The 24,221-nt window shown below is 43.3% G+C and overlaps 1 protein-coding gene and 1 long non-coding RNA gene across 8 annotated transcripts in view; one reads left to right on the forward strand and one right to left on the reverse strand.

Annotated features, from left to right (window-relative positions):
- Positions 1-23,013, forward strand: part of LOC107053523 — a 31,595-nt gene extending 8,582 nt beyond the window's left edge. For 3 of the 5 annotated variants that reach the window (XR_006939514.1, XR_003075272.3, XR_005860470.2), the window contains exons 2-5: positions 5,613-5,844; positions 5,950-6,074; positions 6,882-6,986; positions 19,207-23,013. This is a non-coding gene — a long non-coding RNA (uncharacterized LOC107053523). Of the gene's footprint in view, positions 1-5,612; positions 5,845-5,949; positions 6,075-6,881; positions 6,987-7,214; positions 7,337-11,574; positions 11,663-19,206 lie in introns of those variants that run through there. The other 2 variants (XR_003075271.3, XR_001466846.4) reach the window with 2 other exon arrangements.
- ALKBH1 (alkB homolog 1, histone H2A dioxygenase) lies at positions 11,306-24,189 on the reverse strand. Of its 3 annotated transcripts, none has more exon segments than NM_001031552.2 (6): positions 11,306-12,730; positions 13,259-13,452; positions 14,605-14,695; positions 18,230-18,392; positions 21,202-21,310; positions 24,043-24,189. In NM_001031552.2, coding segments are annotated over 6 exon segments (1,116 nt in total). In that variant the 5' UTR covers positions 24,181-24,189; the 3' UTR covers positions 11,306-12,309.
- Between the last annotated feature and the right edge of the window lie 32 nt (positions 24,190-24,221).

The following is a 24,221-nucleotide window of genomic DNA, read 5'->3' on the forward strand; positions in this document are numbered from 1 at the left end:
TTTATTTTTTTTTTTTTAGCAGAACTTTTCCAAGCACTGTCAGCCAAATCAGCAAAAAACATTCAATACCAATATAACTGCATCCTCAATAGGACCCAGAGCCTCATCATAGTTTAATTCCTAGCTTCTTTTTAGGCACTTAAATGCTTTTGATAGTCTGGGCCTAAGACTTAGCTATATGGAAGAGCAACCAAACGCTCCTCCCACCAATACCCCGGCAAACAAGTTGAGAGCAGATGTGGCCTTTCTTTATCAGTAGCTGTAAGCACTTTGAGAAATGGGTAAAAGCACTGAGCCTGGCAGAGGGTGCTGTGGCTGACTTCAAGGAGAACTGCAGCTGTTTCTCCTTGTTCCGACAATATTATTGGTACCACGGGAAACTGGTCAAATTCCCCCTTATCTATCTGGTCCTATGTGAAGAGCAGAACTAAAAGCCCTTGTAGGCCACTGACACTACTGATAGGGGAGTGGAAGAGACTGCTCCATGCAGTGTCACTTGGGTGGCTATGCTTGTTCCTCCTGTGAAAAGCTGTGCCAGCCCCTGAATTTTGCAGCCCCCTGGTTGCAGCATGTATGAGAATCAGAGGATGCTTGTCCTTTGCTGAAGCCTTCTCCTTTGCAGCCACTGTCCCTGGTCCCATGGCTCAGCCTTTTTGCTTCAACTCCATGTCCCTGTAGGCCCCAGTGTCTGACCGTGAAGATCATGGTATAACATAATTCTTGTCAGCTAGGAGCGCCTTGAGCACTTGCTACAAGTCTGTAGAGGAATGTGAAGAATCGCTGACCTTTGAACATGCCTTAACTTAAGGGAAGTAAATCACAGCTCCTCACCTTGGCATTTTGCATTGAAGAGCTGCCATAAAAGTCGTAGAGCATAAGGCGGGTGGATAGCCAAGGCTGTGAGGAACAGTGTGGTATCCAGCTAAGTCAGAGAGCTTCATCAGCTGGGGAATTAGTGGCAAGAAGCATTACATGTTTATGATCTAGGAGCCAGGAGTGGGCATTTTGTCCTCTGACTGGAGTAGGAGGGCATGTGGAGCTGCAGTGTTCCATTGCAAACATGTCTTTGTTGATAGCAGTCATTTAATCCCTTCCTGATGCTTTTACATAGATGATACACGAAAAGAGAACATCCTGTAGAGAAGAAGAGAGAGGTGGCAAGGATGGTGCACTGGCATGTGTGCAGTGACCAATCCTCAGCTTGGAGAAGGAATGAAGGAAGGAGCAGTTTGTCCCCCTTTGGGTACCGCACAGTTTTGCAGGTTTCTGTTCTCCTTCCTCTGCTCTTCAGAAAAACCTGGATGAAAGGAGGAAGAAACTTGGCAGAAGACACGGCTTAAAGATTTGTTGTTATTGCTGTTCTATATACACCCAGCTTTCTACTTCCAGAGTGAGAATTCTCCTTGAACAGGGACACCTCTCGAGGTTATTTCATGCCTGTGCAGAGATTGTCCCGGTACGTGGTGACGCCTTGCCGACAGATCCTTGCTAAGTGTGATATAGGTTCCTTTAGCAGTGGGGGTCAGTAGGTTTTCTTCTTGCATTTTTCTGATGACAGGTGATTTATTGTTTTTAAGCTATACTAGATTCACTAAGATTTGATCTTTGATTCATTATGCACCCCCCACCCTCTGCATAGCAAATAGTCAAGGATATCTAGCCATTTCAAAGCTTGTTAAGTTGCTGTCTTCATTGTTCAAATTACCATATCTATTTATATCAATAAATATCTGCCTTCCTCTTATGAGTGATGCGTGCAGTACTTTAGTCTCCATCTACAACAGGTCAGTTCAATTCACTGATCCGACAGAAAAGTATCTGCCAGAAAATTGACTCATTTTCCTTCAGAGCAGTGAACAGAAATGGGAGGTGGGTGGGGAAAGGTGAAGGTGCTCATAGGCTAGATGTTAGAGGAAACTACCCTTCCTGTGGAGCAAATTGTTCTTGAATCACAAATATGGTATTTGAGGTGATGGGAGAGAAACAGCTACTTGAAGTTCAGTCCAGAGAAAATAAGCACTGGAAAACATAAGACTTGAAAAGACTGCTGATTCTCCTTCTGATAAACACATTATTACTCAGATAAGAAGAGAGAGGCTTTGCCATGCAGTGCAATGGGAGGGAGAGGGAGAAATTGAACAGAATCATTAATCAGAACTATCTACTTAAAAACTTTCAATTCAGAATCAAAGTAAAAGCCGTGCTTAATGTGGGGAAAGGGAAGATGTTCAATGCTGTGTCTTCCAGTAGGGGAAGTGTGCCCCAGGACCAGGGATGGACGCTGGAGGTTCCGTCAGAGGGACAGTGTGACACCTTAGGCAGGACACACACTGAGTGCTTGGAGTTGTCTTGCTTTCTCGTGCTGCTCACCGTGTGTGTTGATCTGCATCAGCCAGACAGGCTGGTAAGAGTGGTTCTGTGTTTATCCCCCAAATGCAGAAGGAGAGATGTGCATGTGGCAATTGTAAGATACTCAACATTCATGGGAAAATCACAAGCCTGGTGAAGGTGCTGCAGGTCTGAGCGGTTGCTGTATCAGACATAGCCATAAGGGGGAAGTGTGTGCTCAGGCATTAGATGCCTTTTTCTGTGCCAGAGCAGTCCCAGCTTGGTTGGCTGTAGGCTCTGCAGGCTGCAGAGACCCTTCCCGAGTTCTGCCTCCCCGTGTGGGGCTGGAGTGCTTTTGCGAGGGGTAAGGAATCTCAAGAGTGAGCTGAAGTAAGCAGGGGGACCTTGAGAGGTTTACAAAGAACAGGATAGATCCAATAGGATATGGGCAGGCATCCTGCCTGCAGTCTAAGAAGACATTACCTGAGGCAGTTTTCTGAGCGTTTTAGAGGCCGCATGTGTAGAGCACACAAGCTAAGTAGCAGCAAGTGGAACGTGGTTGTTAGCAACTGCTTGGACCCTAGTGGCTGGCACAGTTTGTGCCTGCTGGGCCCAACAGGCCCTGTTAGCTGGAGCTGCCATGTATGTATGTTTGAGGAGTTTCTACTTGCTGCCTGAGGGCTGGTCTGTACCCAGCACAGTGGTACTGCCCAAGCTCTAGCTATGCAAGCACCTTCTTGAACAACTCATAGAATATGTTGTGACAGTGGTATCTCTGGATAGGTCTCCAGTCTGTCCGGTGGTGTAAATGAAAGCTGAGTTTGAGTGGTTTGTTATGACAGCTGACTGTTACCTGATATCTGTTGATACCTGACTGTTGCATGGCAGGGGGGTTAGAGATGCAGCTCACAGCTCCTACCTACTTTGTTCCTGCTATGTTATGAAATCAGTTGCTGCTGTGCTTCTGCTTCCCTGCTATCAACAGGAGGTTGGACTTTCCTTCAGGGACCCATGGGGTATGTTGAGAAGAAACAGGATTGATGTTGATTTCCTGTAGTTATCTGCCAAGAAATGTGAGCAGCGTGGTCCAGTCAGGAGCACCAAGTGACCTAACCACCAGCTTCCCTTGGGTTTTGTACTGCAGAGAGGTATATGGCCTTGGTATAGATCAGTTTCTTGGGGTCTTTTTTCTCTCAGGGAGAAACAGAGGAAAGCAAATAATACAGAGCTTGATCTATTTTGTGCTCATGCCGTGGAATTGAAACAAAATGCATCCAAGAATGAACTGCATGAGATCTATAGGCAGGTGTTGTGGTAAAGCTGAGGGAGACAAAGAGCATGCAGCTTTTGGTTGCTGGCAGACTGCATTGATTCTGTGCTTATAAAGCATCGTATACCTATGCAGCAGAGGGACCTATGGCTGTAGGAGCTGAGACTGTAAGCCTGTCTGGTTCTCTTGAGACATAGGGTGTGTGAATGGGAGAGAGCTGAGAGAATGTGTATTGCTCAGCAAGTGTGTGTTGTGTGCATCATATATGAGGGATAGTGGAGGTGTTAAAACATATCTGTGCCCTCCCTGTGTGGGGTGGCCACACAGAGGGCAGAGAGGCAATGTGTGTGTTTGGTTACATGTGCAGTCTGCTGCCTGTGCTATGCACAGGGCAGATGATGTGCGGGAATGGCTGCGTGTAAAGACATAAGAGGTTGCTTTGCAGTTAAATGAGGCACAGCATTACCATGGTGACCACACTCTCCTCTCCTTTCCATGCCAGACACCAGGCTCCCAAGCAATAATGTTTGCATGTTGTTCTGGAAGGCCTGAACCCACTCTTGCTCTTACAAGAATGTTTGAGGACCGTGTTGCCCTCTCTCTGGACTGGAGAAGTGGTGAACGTGGGTGTGTAGTAAAAGAGGGCCATTATTTGGGCACCTTCCACACCAGTTGTTGGTGCAATACAGAATGAGAAGGACTGTGGTTTGAACTGCTATGATACATCATCATCCACACAGTGTTCTCAGGAGCAGTGAAGTGAGCCAGTTGGCAGTTGTTAGGTACATAGCGTGTATGTGCAGAGAGCTGTCTGTTGGAGGACCTTGCACTCATACTGCAAGAGACATGCTCTAGGGAGCATCACAGTGAACAGCTTCAACCATAGCAGCAATGGGAGCTTGGAGCTCTCCAGTGATAGGTACTGGAAGACTCTAAGGTAGACACAAGGTAACTGTGCACCAGAAGACAATGCTTCCTTCCACCAATTGTATTCACATTTGCTGTGATGCCCATACAGACTGTGTTCTCTGTTCTTACTGAGTTGGGTCAGACCATGTCCTTTGCAATAGCCCCTGGCAAAGAAAGTAGAGCTGCATCTTCCAGGGAATAGATGTGCTAAGATGCATTCCTCGGAGACCTTATTTCTTTTGTCTTCAGAGGACTTAACTCTTTCATCAGCTCTCTAGGTTTAGTATTCACATGACTGTGAGGCCATGTAAATCATCTCCTTTCTGTGTTCTCAGCTAAAGATTTGAGGAGCTGGATGCTTTGTGATCTGTGGAGGGGAAAAAAAATGGAGGAAGTAAGGCTTTGTAGCCTAAGATGTCTGGAAATGATTGGGCTGGGGAGGAGCACGAATGCATCTTTTACAGACTCATACTCAAATGTTAGAAAGAACAAAGCAAGTAGGTGGTCCCGCCAGTCTGTAGGTTGAAGTGCCACAGGACACCAGAGAGGTGCTGTAGACCATCACATTCCTTCTGTTGCACTGTAACACTACAGATGTGCAGAACACTGCTAGAGGCAATGGTTCAGTACTCTTCCTCACAGATGTGCCTGTTGTAGCACATGCCAATTCACCTTTTCCCTTTAAGGATTTTTGCTTCAAGCACAGAAAAGCTTGCTAGACTCAGATAAACAGGTATTGTCATCTTGCAGAGGTCTGGCAGAAGAACAGATAGCTGCAGTTCTGCGAGGTGAAGCAATTTCTCTACTCAGCAGAGACTTGCTAATTCACGCAGTCATGAGGTCTCATTAGAAACATATTTTTAAATGAAAAAGCAAGGAAATAATGCAAAATAGATTTGAGTATATTCCAGGCAATAGCTAAATATTTCATAGTGAAAACCAATAATAGATCAGTCTGCGTGCTATGAACATCTCATCACAAAAATATATAGTGGGAGGCTTCTGCTATCTATTCTTGGCTTAGCACTGACCTTGGCTATTAGATCTCAATTAAGCAATTCTGACTAATATTTTTCTTTCTCTCCCTCCTGCTTTTCTGTTGCAGAAAATAATATCCAACGATAACATCACTGAGTACCTGCACACTTGATCAAAGGATGGGATGCAGGGTTTTTTGGTAGGCTCCATGTCACCTGAAAAAATAGCATTTCCTGTGTGAATACCGGGGAAAGGAGGCATTAGAGATCTGCAAAGCCAGGGATTGCAGCCTTCAGCATTAAGCAGCCACTGCTGTTCCCTACAAAGCATGCGGTGATCATTGCAGCTACAGGGAAAGAGTAAGTAGGCCATAGGGATCAGGAACATGCCGTATCTTCACTTCTTATGTTTGCTCACCTGGAATCCTTCTTTCCTTTAACTTCTCTCCTATTGTTTTGTCCTAGGAAAAGAACTGACAGTGAATTAGACAGTACTAGTGATAAGACTATAGAAGACTTGCTGTGCTGCATAAAACTCCTGTGATGATGACATGGGAGATATCTGCAGACTGATTCCACTTTTGGCCCAGGTAAGTGTTGAAGCATCCAAGCACTGTGCCAAATCCAGATTTCTCCTAGAGCACAATGACAGCCAGGAAGGGATTAGAAACATCTGTCCTACACTTCCATTTGATATCCAGGAGCAGCTGTCAAAGGCAGGAGCAGCCACAGATACAGTTGTTGGAAGGGTGTGCATCTGCCGTTCTCAAGTGAGGACAGGGTATTAGGCGAGGATGAGGAGTTCTCACTGCCAGCTAATTATATATGTTACTTACTGCTGGGACTCAGACAGGGAACAGGTGACATGGCAGGATCTTGGCTACAAAAATGGAGGAAGTGGGAAAATAACAGATTTTGTTATTATTATGAGAGGAAGAAAATGGGTTATGAACAAGGACATACTCCTACAAAATGCCAGCCCCTGTGGGAGGAGCAAGAGAAACACCACATTGTCACCAGCATTGGAATGAGGATTTTGTAGAGCAATGTTAGTGTGAAGAGTGGAAGAGATGTCTCCTGCATGGTGGAACAAACCTCTTGCTTTCAGAGGACCTCCAAGGTGTTTTCAGCTGCCTGGGCTGAAAATAGAACCTTATTTACTTGAAGCATTCAGCTGTATTTAGAATGGCTACATATTATTTGCAGTAGTGGGGCTAAAATCTTCCCGATTCTATGCCACAAACACCTGATAATCAGCATTTTTCTGAAGTCAGGTTTCATCACAGCAATGAGAACAATCAGACAAACCAGTTATTAGAAGGTTAGCGCTGTTTGCACAGTCTGTCCAGGTGCTAGCTGACAAAATGTCAGACTAACATCTGATTTCATTGTTAAAGGAACTGTCTGAAAAGCCAAAGGGAAAAAGGCCAGTATATATGAAAGTGTGCTGACTAGAGTGGCAGAAAGCTGTACCTACACTTGATCTCAGTCACTGCAACAAGGTAAGACAATGCCAGATCAGTCCTCTCTGTTCTAGAAAAGCTGGGACGTACTATGCAATAACTGTGAGAGAGAAGGGTTTTAGATCTTGCAGCTTGTCCTGTGTTCAGCATACAAATGTTGCATTTTCTCTGCCTACTTGGCTGTGAACAGTGGCATTTTTTCTTAGAATAAATTATTTCCAAATATTTTGTTGTTACTATTACTGCTAAGAGTTTCTTCACACTCAGGTTTCCATCATCTCAAGATCTGTGTAAGGAGCCATCTCCTTATGAACAGGCAAGTCTTTCCAAAATTTAAATTCTGTTTGAAAACAAAGCTAATGTTAAGTTAAAGTTTCAGCAACAACCAACACCGCTGCCTGGACTGATTGTTTTTATGCAAGAGCAGCACTTGAAAGATGAGTCTCCTTTCCAGTCTGTGCGCTCTCCCCTGGCCTCCTCCATCATTTCAGAATCAATAGCTGTTTCTGATTGCACCCCTCCCCTCCAGACCCTGCTCTTTGCTACCTCATTTTGGTTTTAATTTACCACTGCAAAATTGCAGTCATTTTTCCCCCATCGTAATTAAGAAACCTATCCATTAAGGAGAATGAAAACAAAAACAAAGCCTTCTTATCTGAGCCCTTAGCACAGAACAGAGACAGCAATGATTGGTGAGAAGATCAGGTCTAGAAAGCCAAGCCCTTTATTGATTTTGCTGGCCTTTCTCAGTAAATACAGAACGAGTTTTAAATTCATCTAGAAGGAAGCTAAAAGCCAGTGTGGAGTGCTGAGTTCCCAACACAAAAGGATAAAGAAATAGTGTCTTCTCACCTGATTCACTTTTTATTCTCTCCGTGTAATTTCAACAGAAACATTTGGTGAATGTTTCATTGTACCTTGCTTTAATTCTATTTCAGTTTTAGCACATTTTGCTATATATTGGCCTTGCTCGTGACTTTCCAAAGAGTCTTGACCTAACTTTTGGAAGAGCCTTGAGATCTGTACATGAAAGTGACTAGAAAAGCTGTGTTGTGAGCACATGTCCTCCTTTGGCTCAGTCAACAGCACTGAGCACTTGAGTTAATAAGCATCAACATAGGAACTTAATAGCAACGTAGGAAAAAGTCAGAGATGGAATGGAAATCAGATGGGAAATGCCTAAATAGGTTCAAAACTTTCACTGTCCAGAGGAGTAATCATATTCTCTATTCTGAAGAGAGGGAAAGCTACTGCAGACCTTTACACTTAATCCCCTCTGTCCTTTGCCTTGTAGTAGTGGATGCAGAAGATACTTTCTGTAGTGCCTGTCTTAGCACAAACCCTTGGATGTGAATGAGAATCAGATCTGGCCCCTTGCTACTCTCTACATACTTATTACCTTAGAGAGATGCATGGTTAGCTGGTTAATTCCTTCAGTCTCTGTGCATAGTCAGAGCCTCCTAAGATGGGTCTTAAAATAGCAAGAACTGGATGGGGATAGAACTAACTGGGCTAGAATTGCTCTGACACTTCAGATTGTTCCTTTGTCCACTGGGACCCCAAAAGCAAAACATGCTCGGATCCAATGGATTTAAGTGAGTCTAGTGGGTTTGGGAACTAGGATTCAGTAATTCATTTGTTGTTGGCACCTTGTTTCTAACAGAAATCAGCACTAGCTGAGAGGCTGGTCTACCACTTGAAACTGGAAAAGGTGTAGAGGAGGGTCACTAAGGGGCCAGGGACACAGGGCACATGATGTACAAGTAAATGTTGTGGACACTGAGTCCTTCTTCTGTGTGGCACAGAGAAGGCTAAAGGTTGGGGAGTTACAAAAGCAGTGGAGCCAAATTCTGGTAGTAGTAGATGGTAAGAAAAAAGTGAGGGATTTGTGTTTTGGGAAACTCAGGCAGGACGTAAGACAAAACTTCTTCATAAGGTGAGGAGGGCAGTGTTGATACAGGTTACTGAAAGAAATGGCAGTCATCATAGTGGGAGGTTTCAAAGTCTAGCATGGATAATCTGTTGACAACAGCACCCTTTCTAGTGGGATGTTGGACTAGGCACTTCTAGAGGTGCCTTAAAACCACTGTTTCTGTGGTCCATTGACTACAGATATCAATTGATGCAAGGAAAGAGCCTGTACGAGCTAAGCTGTAACTTGCACAGTGGCAACTTTGATCTCACCTCAACTCCATTACAGTATATGTGAATGTATTATTAGGCAGTCTTCAATTATTTGCATAGGAAAATTATTTTGTTAAGGTATCTGTGATTGTCATTTGCTGAGTATAAGTAGCTGAACTTATTTTGTACCATGTTAAAATTGTGTCAGCAGCATCTTGTGCTACTTGTACCAGATCAACTAGATTTGGTTATTAGGATGCATACAGGCATTGGCAGAGTGTGAGTGAATATCACTAGTCTTCTATCAAAGCTTTTTTAATGTAGTGGTCTTTTGAGGCCTTGAGCAATTTATTTTTGTGGATAATTAATTCCCACACTCTGTGTTCATCTGTTAACTTTTTGAGGTAACACGTTCAGATGTAGGCAAGTCTTCTGATTTCATCAGAACTACAGTAAGCTTAGAGCACACTGAGTGGTAACTCAATTTTTTATCCTAATGAAACAGGAGTAAGTCTTGTCACTAATTACTTTCTTCTTCATGTTAAATCTGTCTTGCTTGAGCTGTGATGCATAGAATGGCAGTGGCCTATGTAAGTGAAGATAAATCCAAGCTCTTGTCTGAGGTTGGTAAAATGCAAGCCACTTTCAACAGGCATGGCAGTAAGATTGAGATACTGTGCTGCTGTGTGGGTATTTCCTACCAACTAGCTTCTTCCCTGTCTACCAGCTTCTCCTATATACTAGCTCAGCAGAGCATAAACAGCAGAGGTTAGGTCCATTTTACTCCTTAGGTCCATCTTTTATCTGCTGAAATATCTGATGTGGAACATTGAGGGGAAAAAAATGTCAACAAGCTCTCAAAGGAAAAATACCTAAGAGCAGAATCTTTAAGGCAGCAGGCACAGCTCTAGGGACTGCTTTGCCAGTAAGTTACTGCCTGGTTGCCAAGAAAAAGACATGCAGCAAATCTGTCTTGGGCACAGCTGTGCAGCCCAGTTTATAATAGTAGATTTCTCTAGCACAGTACTGTTTCTGAATGCCTGTTTCTGGGTTCTTCTTTTTTTGGGTGTCCGATACAAAATTATATTAAGTGCATTTCACAGTAGCATTAGTAGATAATAAGCTTGACTGCAAGTTTGTAACTCAGGTTTTCAGCACAGCCACATCTAATTAAAAAGCCTGGATGGACATCAATAATTGCTATTGCTGTTTTTCAGAATTTCTTACAATTTCAGACAGTATGGTTTCTTGTTCTTGAATCGCAGTTGGATGGGGCCCTGGGCAGCCTTGTGTAGTATTAGATATGGAGGTTGGCAGCCCTGCCTGCAGCAGGAAGGGTGGAGCTTGATGATCATTGAGGTCCCTTCCAACCCAAGTGATTCTATGATTCTATGATTTGTCACGTTTATAAGGAATTGAAGGCATTTAAGAAATGAAAATGTAAAGATACTTCAACCTCAGTCTGCTACAGTCCAGTTTGGTTTTTAACTGTCTAGATCCACACATCCCATCTTCTCTAAGCTTCAGTGATAAGGGCGTACGTAGATTTTTTGCTCTTTTCTGAGTTGAGAACAGGGTTTGCCTTCTCACTGTAAGGGAGATGAGCATTCCTCTCCCTGTCCCTATCTACTGGTGCCACTAAAGGTGCTCTGCTGGTCTTCAAGACCTACCTGGACAGTTAACATTTCTCTTCTGGTCATATTGTAACCTCTCTCTGTGACAGTATTCACTCTTCTAGGGCTTAGCTGTAACTACACCAAACCCACAGAGGGTATAGAAAGGACACTCTTCTGGCATGGAACTCGGAAGTGAGATACTAAACACCATATCTAATTATTTTGCTCATTAAATTACTGGAACCCATTGCAGTATTGTACATGGAATTAACTGCACAGATGCACACACAAATATTCACCTGAAGTGAAATAAGCAGATCAAACACACTTACCCCTGTGAGGAAAAGATGCCATAAACACACTAGATTGGACTTTGATACCGCAGGCTGCACCCCTCAGAAACGACCTGACAAGCCCAAAAGAGCTCTTAAGCAAAGTGGCCCTGCAGACATACACATAAAGCTTCTCTGCCAGAGCTGGCAGATGGCAGAGCAATGGATCTAAAAGATGCCTGGAGGAAACAGCACGAGGGATGCAGCAGCAGCGTGAACAATACATTGAAACTAACAGGGAGAAAAAGAAAAGGAAAAAGAAAAAAGCCCCAAACTGATAGAGATCTTTAATTTAAAAACCGAGTAAGTTTATTCATTGGAAAGTGCAACAAAATACCCTACAGATAGAGCATTCCACTCCAACAATTAAAATTGCATTAAAAAGCCGATAGGAAGGCCTGAATCTTAAAGAGAATGAGAACAAAAGCCAGTACTTTTCTTTGTTTCAGTGTCTTTATCTTTGGCAACAGTGATGCTCACTGATAATTTTCTTTTTTACGTACTCAGTCTACAACTTCACTGCTTTTTATTTGAAAGACATTCTGTAACTTACAGATGCTAGCTTGAGGCTGCGGGACCCTCATCTGCAGGCACTTAGAGGAGACAGTTGTGAAAGAATGGGGGTGTAGGACATACTCAGCTGGTACTCTAATATCGCCCCATGTCATTTCCCTTTAAAAGCTGAGGTATGCAAGAAGTCCAGATCCACTCAAAATCATTTTCTGTTGCAGCTGAGGGGCTGCAAGCAGGCAGAAGGAGAGCACAAGGCTAGAACAAGCTTACCACGTGTTGCTCAAGGGAGCTGCTAGTTTCTGATCACTGAACCAGTTTTTGCAGAAGTAATTCTCTTGGAAATGCTGCAGGTAGGTTTCATAGCAACCTACTCTCCCTCACATTTGTTAATGCACTCCAGCTGAGCTTTACCAGCCTGATGAGCTTCTTTAATAAATAGCAATGGTATCATTTGCTAGCACTTTCTGCCCAATTATTTAAAAACATTTTACAAACATAACTGAACCAATTCTGACATACAGGTCAGAAAGTTGCAGAGAGTACATCATAGAGGGAACCAAGTACAATAAATGCCCACAACGAAGATCGTCTTCTGAGTCCCAGTCCTAAATTTATCCTTCTTTCCCATTATATTTCTTCATCCCAGACCCCAACCTCTTCCTTACAGCAGCAAGGACTGCTTTTATTCTACAGTTGTTTCTTAATGGCTGTATAGACAAAGACTTCTAGCACAACTGATGTTGTCCATTCAGTCCATGTTAGCACAACCTTGGGGTCTCAGCTGTTTGTTGGTTTATGTCTCTTGGCTCTGCTGTTCTCCTGATGGTGACTGTCTTCAGAGGGTGCCCGACTCTCCGTGTTTGTCCCAGACTCCTCTGGAAATTTCTGACCCTCAGCCAACACCTGTCGAATAGTCATGTTGATACGGGAAGACTGCAAGTACTTGGCACAGACTTGCCAATCCTCATCAGAGCTGTGCTCAATGACTGAGCCAACAGGAAGGTCTGAAGAAAGTGCTTGGTCGAAACATGAAGGCAAAGCAGTCCCTTCAGGGTTGGGAAGGACACGGGGGACAGCATGATATAGCAGACGGCTGAAGCCAGACATCACCATGATATCTCCACTGTGCATGAACATTGCTGTTGGGGCCTCTTCCCGCTTCAGGCCCCCAAGTAAAAATATGGAAGACTGCCCAAAACTAAAGATGGTATGAGGACAGAGAAAGAAGAGAAAACAAAATTGAGGTAGAGAAAATTATATGTACAATAGGAAAATATTAGCAGCAACTGTATTTCTTTAGAAAACAACAACAAACTAAACCAAAAATGCCGATGGACTCCTTGTTAGAACACAGAGAACATGGAAAACAGATGAAGAGGACTAGTATACTTTAGACACAGTGTGAACAGTTGTCCTGTTCAGTTTTGATGCTGTGCTGAGGTATTTCATGCTTGTTGCCTAGTGCCCAAATTGCTGCTCTATTGCTTTAGAACGTAGCTGTGCCTTGTACTGAAAGCAATTCCACTGAGATGCCACATCCATACTATTCAAGCAGTGTCCTTGAGCTACAGCTTCCTAATATTCAGGTCTTTGGAGAATAAAGATTATATGCTCAATTAACTAAGTACATCATACTAACTTCCTATAACCATATGTGATCACGGTAAATATAAATAAACACATAAATAAATCCACTATGCCTTCTGTAACACTCAAATGGACTCACCTGAATGATAAAAGGGGACGAGAATGGTCTAGTTCAGACTCATCCACATGAATTCCCAGTGAAGAATCAAAGTGATAATAGTTCAAGATCCCTGCTTGGGCTTGGAAACCCCGGAATCCACAGGCTGCAGCCACTTGTTCTGACAAGAATGCAAGGTCTGAGGGGAAAGGAGTGTGGTGATTTGCTGAGTACTTCTGGAGGAAGGAAAGTGAAAAAAACAAAACAAAACAAAAACACAAAAAGAGCAAACCTAGAATATCAGAACAGCAAATGCAACCGGAAACAAACAATGAATCATATCTCAGAAGTCGGGCTGATAGTCATAAAGAAGGACATAGGCATAACAAAAGAAGTTTTCCTCAAATCATTTAATTCTGGGCCTACGCAAAACTTGCCTGAATTAATAGTCTTTCATTTCAGTCATGGAGTTGAACATTATAATTAAACTTGAAATTGGTATATTAATACAAACATCCTGAGGATCTACTTCAGGTCATTCAGTCACCACCTAATTCTGCTAATGGAGAGTTCTGTATCTTGCCAAGAAAGCTCATTTCAGAGCTCTGAAACAAACATCCTTGCTCCTTCTTTGAAGGATAAGACAGACAGGCATCAATAGCAAACCCACTTTTTCCTCTCTTCCTCAAGTGATTTTGACTTCCAAGAGTGAAAGGGAGTAATCAAGTTTTCTTAAGGCCTCAAAGTAATATGCTGATCTGGTAAATATAAGGCTGCAAACTGATTCGGTTAAGTATCTGTAATATACTGATAGAATATACATAATCACTCTGCTATCCTTTCTCAGCCTCTATCTGCCTCAATCTGCTGAACAAGTTTATTTCTGTCTCCATTATGTTGAGGAGCCCCAAAATAGCTGTTAGTTGGTGAGACTGTGCTATACTGGTTCAGATTCTAAGTTCAAAGTCACAACTTAAGTAGACTCTTCCTGCTCTCACCCCTCTGTTGAGGAGCAGCAGTTCTCAGAAGTACCTGTCTTCAAGCATGAAAGGTCAATCTTGCTCTGAGTGCTTTTCATACTATACCTTTTAGAAAGGTAAAAATGCTCACTTATCCTGAAGTGGAGTCGTGGGTCTAGAGCAAAGCATATGCTACTGTGTTACCTTTTGAAGCAAAGAAGGCAACCATGGGCTTTTGCTGTCAAGTCCTCCATGGTGAACCCAAAAAGATTAAAATGTTCTTAGGAGCACGGTGTGTTACAGCCCTTCCTTGAGACTGTCGTGTAGGATCCTATGAACCTTACTAAATTTTGTTCCATAATACTCTCTTTCTGTCTGCCATTCTGAGTACTTACAGTGAAGAAAAGGAGAAGAATTAAATTGCAATACCTTGGTATCCCAATTATAATGGTAACCGAGGGTCACCCAGCGCAGCTTCTCCAGTAAGCTTCTGGGCTCACATTTACTGGAACCTTTCCTTCTGCAAAGACAAAATTGAAAGAAACAGGATACATGCTAATTTCTGAGAGATTTCACGGTACTACAGTATGCAGTAATGAGATTCATTCGTCCACGTGAGCCTGTTAAAACCATCAATGCTAAACTTTTATTTTCATTTTACTTTTATGCCACTGTTCGTTGTTGAAATTTCTGTTTCTGAACTGAGTTTCAGAACTGAAAATTCAGTTCACGCAATCTGTGCAAGTTGTAGTCTGCTGCCAATTGCTGGTTTATCTGTTCTCTGGTACCTAAACTGGGATATCATACAGAGACAACACAGTGAACTGGCACAGACTTATAAGTCAGAATTGAGCATGTACTGTTTGTGCAGCTGAAAGAGAATCTGTGAAGATCTCAAACGTATAAACACAAGAATGAAATATTCCAGGCACTTAATGGAAAATTACAAGACAGAAAAATGTGTTAGCTGACAGTGAAGTATATGAAGCTGTAAAACACTCTCCTAAGCAAAAGGCCATTAGTTCTACTGCTTGGTACTTTTACAAGAAGTGCTTAGGATGAATTAGCTCTGTAAGGTGGCTTTAGATATGAATATATGCATCTTGTAATGTCAAGGAATCTACACTGTGGCTGTTTTCTATTCAGGGTGTCGCAGAAGACAAAAAGTACACTGGATCTTTTTTTTTTTTTTTTTTTTTTTTTTAAGGAAAGAGCAGCATAATGCATAGCAGAACTGTTTTCCTCCAGTGACCACCCTAATGCAGTGACCTGTAACCTCACAACAATTTGCACTTCTTACTGGAAGGCAGGAAGAGACCTCAGGGATGGGCTTTTACTGTGGCTTAAAGAAAAGTCCTCACAAAGTTACAGCAAAGAGTACTACGGTAGTAAATCAGACAGAAGCGTGCTAGTGCCAAATACAAAGTGGAAGGTACACATCTATCTCCTAGTTCACTTATGCCAGCGATTTCAGTTTCTTTTCTCATACTTAGTCATGAGATATGGTAAAAAAGGAAAAGAAAGGGAGGAGACAGAACAGAACAGTAACGTCAGATGGTTGGCTCTCATTTATAGCCTCATTAGTTCAGCAAGACATGATCTCCTTTACAAAACTGAATTAATAGTATCTGTGCTGCCATGGTCAAGTGTCAGCCAAGCATGTGCATTCAGTGTGTACTTCTACTGGATACACAGCTTGTTTCTGCCCTTCTCCTTACTGAGCGTTAGTATTAGTTGCTTGTAAGCTAAACCAGGAATGGGAGTTAAAGGCCAGTTTCTTTACCTGTACTGACTTTCTCATAGCTCACTGAATATTGAAAGAAAGTCATCTTTCCAGTTTCCTTCTTTGTCATAGGGTAATAGCAACTGTAATTGCCATAATGCAGCAACACTGTAAGCATCAAATACATGTTGTTTGGAACAATTTATGGAGCCTGCTAACAAGTAACAACATTTAGAAAATTGAGAGGCCACAACTCATTCCTCTGCATCTTCCAAACGATAAGTTAAGGTTCATAATTAAACATCTTTAGCACCTGCCTTTTGAAAGTGCCCTTCATCTTCTTTAGCTGCTGCGTTAACGTTCACACAGAAGCAGGAACACTAGCTCAGAAGGTCCAGATTCCCAGAATTTATTATTTTGCATGTGATTTCATACGTGATTGTTTAGAAGGGGAAAGTCTGGAGTGTTACATATTTAGAAACAATCAGTTCCTAAGCTTGCAGCAGAGGCGCTCCTGCAAGAAGACACTGAGAAGTTCAGGTTAAGCTACGTTAGAAAGAGAGCAAGACTGAAGATTATGGGGGGAGATGATCTGAAGCATTCTTTTTTTTTCTTCACTTGCTGATAAATGATTCCATCTATAAAATCCTCCCAACCTTTTTCTTACATACACATGCATATATATCCCTTGCAGGGACGTGTGCTCTGCACTTTAAGAAAGTACTCCACTTTGCAGAGAGATCACAGCATACATTTCTAGGAACTGTATGGACTCTCCCTACCTTATGATTCTTGCAAACAGCAGATATGTCATGATCCAAGCACGCTAAGCTATCTATCTGATGGAAGATTAAAAAGCCTTAAAGAAGAAGATGGAAAGATAAAAAGCATTAAAGCTGGATCCAGCTTTGGAAACACGCCTCCCTCTAAGCATCATGTTTCTCCACTGTCTGAAAAGCTCTCACTCCTAATACCAGACAAGTTGGCTAGTTTGATCTGCTTCCCCCAGGTAAAGCATAGATACAGCAGTTTGCAGATGTGAAGACCAAGCCAAATGTTTAATAAAACTGGTGGTGTTTCTGCCAACCATTGCTCTTCCAAATGCTGTTTCCAAGTGAACTAGATTCAGCTGCAAATTAACCTCTGTTCTGACCATTCCATGTGTGCAGGAGGTACTGCTGGGAAAGGTCTGTCAAGCTGGAACAGTACCCAACTTTTTTCAGCTGTAGGGCACAATTCACAATGCTTTCAAAGAACAATTTTTTCATACTTGATGGAAAACTAAAAAGAAAAAAAAAAGGCATTTGAACTTCTGTAACAAATTCCAACTGAAAACTCAAGTGCCGGCTAACTTCTCTCCCAGGTATGAGCATGTAGAAGTTCAAGCTTTGCTTTGGCAAATCCATTTCTTGTGGATGTGAAGAATATTTTTTTTAAGAACAATCTCAGCACGCCAATTTTCCTAACAGAGCTGCAGGGAAATCTGGTCACTCCAGCACATGACACAACCTTATCAAAAATAAGCAATTAAATCAACAATGACAAACACCTAAATAAATAATGATTGTATACTGTAAACAGCATCTAACTTTTTATTTTTACAATTATTATTTAAAGAAAAAAAAGCTTTAGTGCTTAGATTTGAACGTTTTCTGTTTGACTTTAAAACTTGGACAAATTCTCTATTAGTCTCCAAATCAGGTAGAAGAAAGGGAGCTTTGTCTGCCACAGAGCTCTGATCCTGTGGGAATCTTTCAAAGTAAACAAGATTGACATTGAAATGGCACACATTTAATTGCTATCTCAGATTGGATGAAAGAAAAAATCTGAACATCAAAACGTGGAAACTGGTCAATTTGAGTGCATATACCAAGAAGTCAATATACAGCTTTTCAATTACAGCATACTAGATCCAGCAGCTGACTGGAAAGAAGAGTTAGCAGGCACAGCACGTTTGGAAAGGATCCATTTTGCCTCAGGAAAACTGAGGTCTAAGGAGACCTCACGGTTCCACTTGTAGTTGAGCTTTGCAAGTTTCTGAGCACCACGACATCAGCCAGGGTTGCTATTCTACCCTAAACTGATAGATTTGGCATAATTTGCTACTAAAAAATCATGTTGTTAATGTAAAAGAAGAGACTTAACAAGGATGCACATCATACAAAGATACATCTTTAATGTGGCACGTTTGACACGATCTGTATACTGTATACTATACAGCATGTACACAATCTTTTTCAGCTTCCTTTCCTTGCCGTTTTTAATTCAGCCTTCTCAGAGCTGAGCACTTCTGGCTCTGTTAGTTTTGACCAAAGGTTGTTCTGGACTCACCTCAGCTTTTCCTTGCTTTGCCCCCACAGATCAGCGGTCTTCTCAGGAGCCATGTGCAGGTCCAGGTTGCAGACATTGGGTTTCTGGGTGTATAGCTTGAGGCACTGTTTCACCCAGTGACGCTGGCAGCCCGGAAGGAAAGGGTTTTGTATGAAAATAAACCCTGACCACAAAGAAAAAGTAGGGAGGGTGGGGGGGAGAAAGCATGGTTAGGCATATCCCTATTTTTAATAAAATCAGAGCAAAGGAAAAGGGTTGGAGGTACTGAAAGCACACCTGAAACATCTATTAACAGGTCTGAAAGGTTAAGACCTACTGTTTTTTTCAGTCCAAAAAATGTATCCCTGTAAGTTAGAAGGCATGGAGGGCACTCAAAGCTGGTCTGAATGAAAAAAAAACCAGGCAAAAACATATCTGCATAAGGCATACGGACTGCAGGTAGATAAAGGGGCAGGAACTTGGAAAGCCAGCTGCTTTGGAGTCAATTTGATACTGAAATGCTTCAGCAGAATTCTTCTCTTTAACTCTTCAGATTTATAGTTGTTATAATTACTACAGCTATCATGATGGCTAACTCATAGTCTTCAAAATGAACTTGTTGCTGTCTCAGAGCTCATTCTGTCTTCTTATTGCTCCTTCACTGTCACAAACTGCAGAGAGCAGCCCACAGGCCAAGTTCTTAGAACGTAAACTGTTTTCTCCTTTGCTTTGTGCTTATTTCCAAGCAAGCGTGGTTCTATCAATCTTTGCACTTTTGTATGGTATTACTCAAATGGGACGAAAATCAAACCATATTCCAACTATGTTGCTGTAGTCTATTAATGAAAATGACTGCAAAATTTATCAACAAAACAAAGTAAATAGGTAGCTAGTGAGCACAGTGATTTAGCCAAGCACTTCAGGCTGAGTTCAAGCAACAGCCCAAATAAGAGGGTTAGTGCGGATGTAATGGATCTGTTTGTTCCATATCTTAACAGAAAGGAGTCCTTGCCATAAGATGCGCCATTATTAGAAAAGCTAGCAGGATTCTTTACTGGATTTTTCCCCCAACACCCGAGGGGTGTTTCCTTCCAGGACAACATTGACAGCACTGATGAATGAGCGCGCTGAGAAGATGCTATTAATCTGTATCATACTTACCTTGAGAACCAAGGCTTTCTTTCAAAGACTGTCAATTCAGTAAGACTCACCAACACATTCACATAAAAAGAAAGAAAAGGATACAGCAGGAACGAAGGAAAAGGAGGTTTCAAGATTTTGCCCTATTCTGTCTTTTTGAACTTCTCAGTCATATCAAGGTAAACAGACAAAAATAGATGGAAAAGGAAGAAGCAAGTCTGGGTGTCTCAGTAGGATACAAACTTGCCTTGTGGCCTTTATAAAGTGGTAATAAAAGCATGGAAAAATCTTCTTTCCAGCCTATCTCACAGACCTTAGAAGATTAAATTAAGTGGTTAGAAAAAGAGCCTTCAGTGTAGTAATAAGACACCGTCATTCACTTCATTCTATTCCCTGCACCTTCAGTCTACAGGTAGCTTCCTTACAGGTCTGATTACAACAAGTTTCTTTGCCAGAAGCATTAAATTTACTTTCTGTTGGCCTCTGTATAGAACAGAGTAATAACATTGCCCTTTCTGTCTACAGCTTTTGACGTGCAGGTTTCAAAACACTTTACTACCTGTAGGAATTATGCTGTACTAGGGATATATAGATACCACCTCCAGGTACTAATGAAGGAATTAAAGCCTGGAGGGCTAATTACACACAGAACTGAGAACAAGAATCCAGGCATCGAAGGCAATATTTTTGGCCTTGAAAGAGTTAGCCTGAGTGAAATAAGCAAAAGAGGAATTCCTCAGGGATCTGTATAATAATAAAATCTGCCTTGAGGATGCCGATGCAGTTTTCGTACAGCAGCAGAATCCTGCAGCACACTAAGGATGAACCTAGGCCTAACACAAGTAGTCTCCAGCCTCAATCTTGATAAGTCAAGCAGGTGTCAACAAGAACAACCTGTCATAGAACCAGTTTGTCTTGGAGGACAAATTGAGCCTGAGTCAGTAGTGCACCCTTGTGGCAATTAAGGCTGATTGCACGTTGGCCTACATGACTAAAAGCTACTTAAAGGGGGCTTGCAAAGAATGGAGCCAGATTCTTCTCCAGGGTGCATAACAAGATTACGGAAAGCATGTTAAAAATTACAGCAGTGCAGATTGTGATTAGATAAAAGGTGAAAAAAAATCACAATGAGAACAGCTGAGCACTGGATCAAGTGCACTGAAAGTAATCTCTGTCCTTGGAGATGTGCAGAATTCACCTCAACAAAGCTCTCAGCAACCTCATCTAACTCTTAATCTGGCCCTGCTTTAAAGCAGAGAGGACGGACCAAAGACCTCCATAAGTCCCATCCAACCTGACATCTTTCTATGACTCTACTAAGTGACCTGAAAATCTAATATCAATTTCAGTTTTTGAAATAATTTGCCTAATGAAATTATTCCATACCTTGCAAAGGTCAATATTCACTTCCTGTACACCAGTAAATAGAAGCCACACTTCAGGCCTGAAGTGGCTGTATTTCAGTCACTCATCTAACGTTTATGATGTATGTTGAGGAGGAACTGATGCTGCAGAAGTATAACATTTCTATCAAAGGCTATGGCAATATGGATTCTTTCCCACAAGGGATGGTCTGTTTGGTTAAGATGCCATGAAACCACTGGTTCTTCTGTTCTAATCTCCATGTATCACTGCATCTCATCCTTTAACTGATGTGTTTGTCCTCCTGCACTTAAAAGAAAGCACGCCAACAAAACTACAACAAGAAGAACAAACCAACATCACAAACATTAAATTACGCTGAGGTAAGCCAAAGTAGATTTTTCAGATGGGGCAAGAAAGATAAAATGAAGGATGCCTGAATCAGAAGAAACAAGGCTGTAATCATTTTTCTTGAAATCAGGGGCACCTACCTGGGTACCCACTGAGGCCATAGGCTTTCCACCGGCTAACCGGCTGCAGTCCTGCCCTGCAGGCATCTTGGTCGCTGACGGAAGAAATACTGAGCTGCGATCTGAACACCTGGTAAAAGAAAGCAGATCTGTTAAAGGGAGGAGAAAGAAGAAATGGATACAAAGCTCATTCAAAAAGAGCGCCTGTAGAGTGCTGCCATATTCCATTAAAATAAAGGGAACCTTGTGAAAACAGGGGAACTATTGTCTGAACAACTGTGACCAGAACAGGACATACAGAGCTGCTAACAGAGCCTACAGTTTTTACAAAACTTAGGAATCGGGAGAGATGTCCTTCATTCATAAAGGATGATTTGTATTAAGAAAAATAAGAAATGCACTGTTTGTCCATTTCCACATTACAGCTCAATCTGTAAAAACCATTCTGCTGAATATCAATCTCCATGAGAGAGCAATACGTAGTCCCCATAACACCTTACACCTTCAAAGCATTTTCCAAACATCACAGTTGTTGCTCAGAATTCCATAGGGTAGATGACTGTTCTTACCTGTAATTACATGAGAAAAGGGACAGTGATGAAGTTGCCAAAACTGTCTGATGTAAAGGACTGCAAAAACCCTATAAATGCTGAATACCACATTGTTACCACAAGGGCAAGGAGCACAAGGCTCAGCAAGATGTATTTTCTCAGTGTACTACACTGGATTGCAGTAATACCTGTTTCAGCTGTAATAAGCCCACACTGTTACTGAAAGAAACGTATCCACCACATTCTCACTGCCTTTCTTACCCAGGACTGGGAACTTTCCTGGGGAGGACAGAGTAGAGGTACATTGGTTTTGTTGCAGCTCAGTTCCCCAGTCCTGCTCTCCATACAGCTGTGCAGAAATACAGCTTTATGTTAGGAATTGGGGAAATAAGCAGGGGGAGGTAGACAAGACTTTGTTTGTACCACTTTAAAGCATACATGAAATTAAGGCTCAAGAGTGAGCGCTCCCATTCTGCAGTGGCAAATGAGCTATAAATTGGTCTCTATGGGCTGAGAAGACGACTCTAAACTAACGCTGGGGGCAGTTTCTGGCAACACGCTCAGTTTTACCAACTTCTCAATTCTGCCAAAAGCAGCTCTGTAACTGCCAGCCTTGAAGAGCTTTATTCTGAGTCCTGTCTGCAGAACACACCCAGGAGGGAAATGCCTTTGACTGAGCCTTTACTGCTTTTCCGTCTTTTCCAACTGCTGACACACCGGCTGCTGCCAGGGCTTCCCAAGAACGAGACCTGCTCCTACACTGAAAGACTGTATGTGCTGAACTAGCAAAATATGCCTCGTAGCAGAGCAGCTGGGGATGTCACACTTCACTGGAGGTCTCCATCACTTGAAGCACTTTTCTGAGAGAAAAAGAACAACAGTATCTGACCCAATCTAGTTGGCCTGCAGTTCTTTAAGGGAAAAAACTGTATACTTTTAACCTGGGGGAGGGAAGAGGAATCAAAGACTCTTTCACTAAAAAGCTATCAGCTAATCCCAGAAGGTAAGAGGCACAAGAGAAGGACACGGAGAGAGGACAGATGCTTGTGATGCTTTCAAGGACTGTAGTGCCAGAGTCCTTTATTTGAGAAAGGATTGCTGCAAGCTCAGGAAAGGCTGAAGCGTTAACAACTACCGCGCTCAATGCTAATGCCTGAACAATTTCTTACAGGTCAGGTTTTGTGTCTAGTTGACAGTATCAAAATTACTGTCTGAAGATAGAAATGTACACACTATAATACAACAATAAAAATAAAAGGCTAAGTATTGGGAATATGAAAAACTAGGACAAGTTTCATTTTAGCTATACGCCCTACCCTCACTATTTGCATAGTCTCATAGGGAATCCATATTTAATACTACTTCAGAAGAGATCCTTTACCCTTTTATCAGGTGACAAAGGGGGAGATGGGTTCAAAGGACCACTTCTCAGTTACTCACGTGGTGAAACCACTGAACCGCGAAGACACAGCTTTCAGAGGCTCTCCTGCTCATGGCTAAACCTGACGGTTGTTGAGACAACAGGAAAAGAAACTTCACTGAGGGGACGGCCGCCCCCGTTCTTCCCACGTGTTCCTGGGGTGGGAGAAGCACACCCTGACCCCTCTGTGGCTCTCCCCACTTTTTCAGGCCCAAAGGCATCCGGCAGGCCCGGAAAGCTGCGATAGCCTGTTTGATTCCCTCAAGTAACGTACACTTCAGTTGGAGGCTTTGGAGACCACTTATTGCTGTGTAGAAATTTAGCGAGCGGTGGCAATAAGCAAATACAAGCGGAAATAGTACATCTGCAGAGAGGATTTTTGTTACTGTGGCGGCTTCAGTTATATGCCCGTGCGCGCCAGCATCCCTCACAGCCACCCGTGCCCTGGAGAGGAGCTCCTGCACACCGGCACAGCCCACCCGCTCGGCCAAGAGCCCAACACCGGCACGGCACGGCACGGCACGGCACGGCACGGCACGGCACGGCACGGCACCGGCACGGCACGGCACCGGCACCGGCACCGCCCCTTCTCGTGCCGCCCCGACACGAGGCGCTCTGCCGTGCAGCGCCCGCGCACGGGCCGCTCCGCGCCTCACCATCGGGGGGCGCCGCCGTCCTTCGCGTGGGGCCTCTGCGGGCATCGCCCTTCGTAAGGCGCCCACCTCCAGCCCCGGAAGGCCCTCCGACGCTGCGATGACGCGGGAAAGGCTCGGGGACGGAGCCCGGATCCTCCCGAGGGCGGAGGCGGGCAGGCCGGCTGGGCCCCGCCGTGCCGCGCTACCCAGCGACCCCCAGCCCCGTGCAACGAGGGCAGCGACAGCGCGCCGTTACCTGTCCCCCCGGCGCGGAGAAGTCCACCACCCCCCGCAGGTCCGCCGCGTCGCGCTGCCGGTAGAAGCGAAAGAGCCGACGAAAGGCGTCCTCCCCGCCCTCCCGGCCCAGCGCCGCCGCGGCCGCCCCCGCCGCCATTTTGGCTGCGCCGCCGCGGTCGGACGGCGCGCGCTGCCGGG

The sequence above is a fragment of the Gallus gallus genome, chromosome 5 (assembly GCF_016699485.2).
Source record: "Gallus gallus isolate bGalGal1 chromosome 5, bGalGal1.mat.broiler.GRCg7b, whole genome shotgun sequence".
NCBI classification, from domain to species: Eukaryota; Metazoa; Chordata; class Aves; order Galliformes; family Phasianidae; genus Gallus; species Gallus gallus.

Bases quoted from the DNA above. Each gene is read 5' to 3' on its own strand.
- ALKBH1 (XM_040701125.1), bottom strand. From the start codon at position 21,408: ATGGAATATGGCAGCACTCTACAGGCGCTCTTTTTGAATGAGCTTTGT. The intron at 18,352-21,201 runs GTAGGTGCCCCT...CCGGGCTGCCAG, and splicing joins TGGCCTCAGTGGGTACCCAG to CGTCACTGGGTGAAACAGTG. The intron at 13,453-14,604 runs GTATTGCAATTT...TCCTTCCTCCAG, and splicing joins ATTATAATTGGGATACCAAG to AAGTACTCAGCAAATCACCA.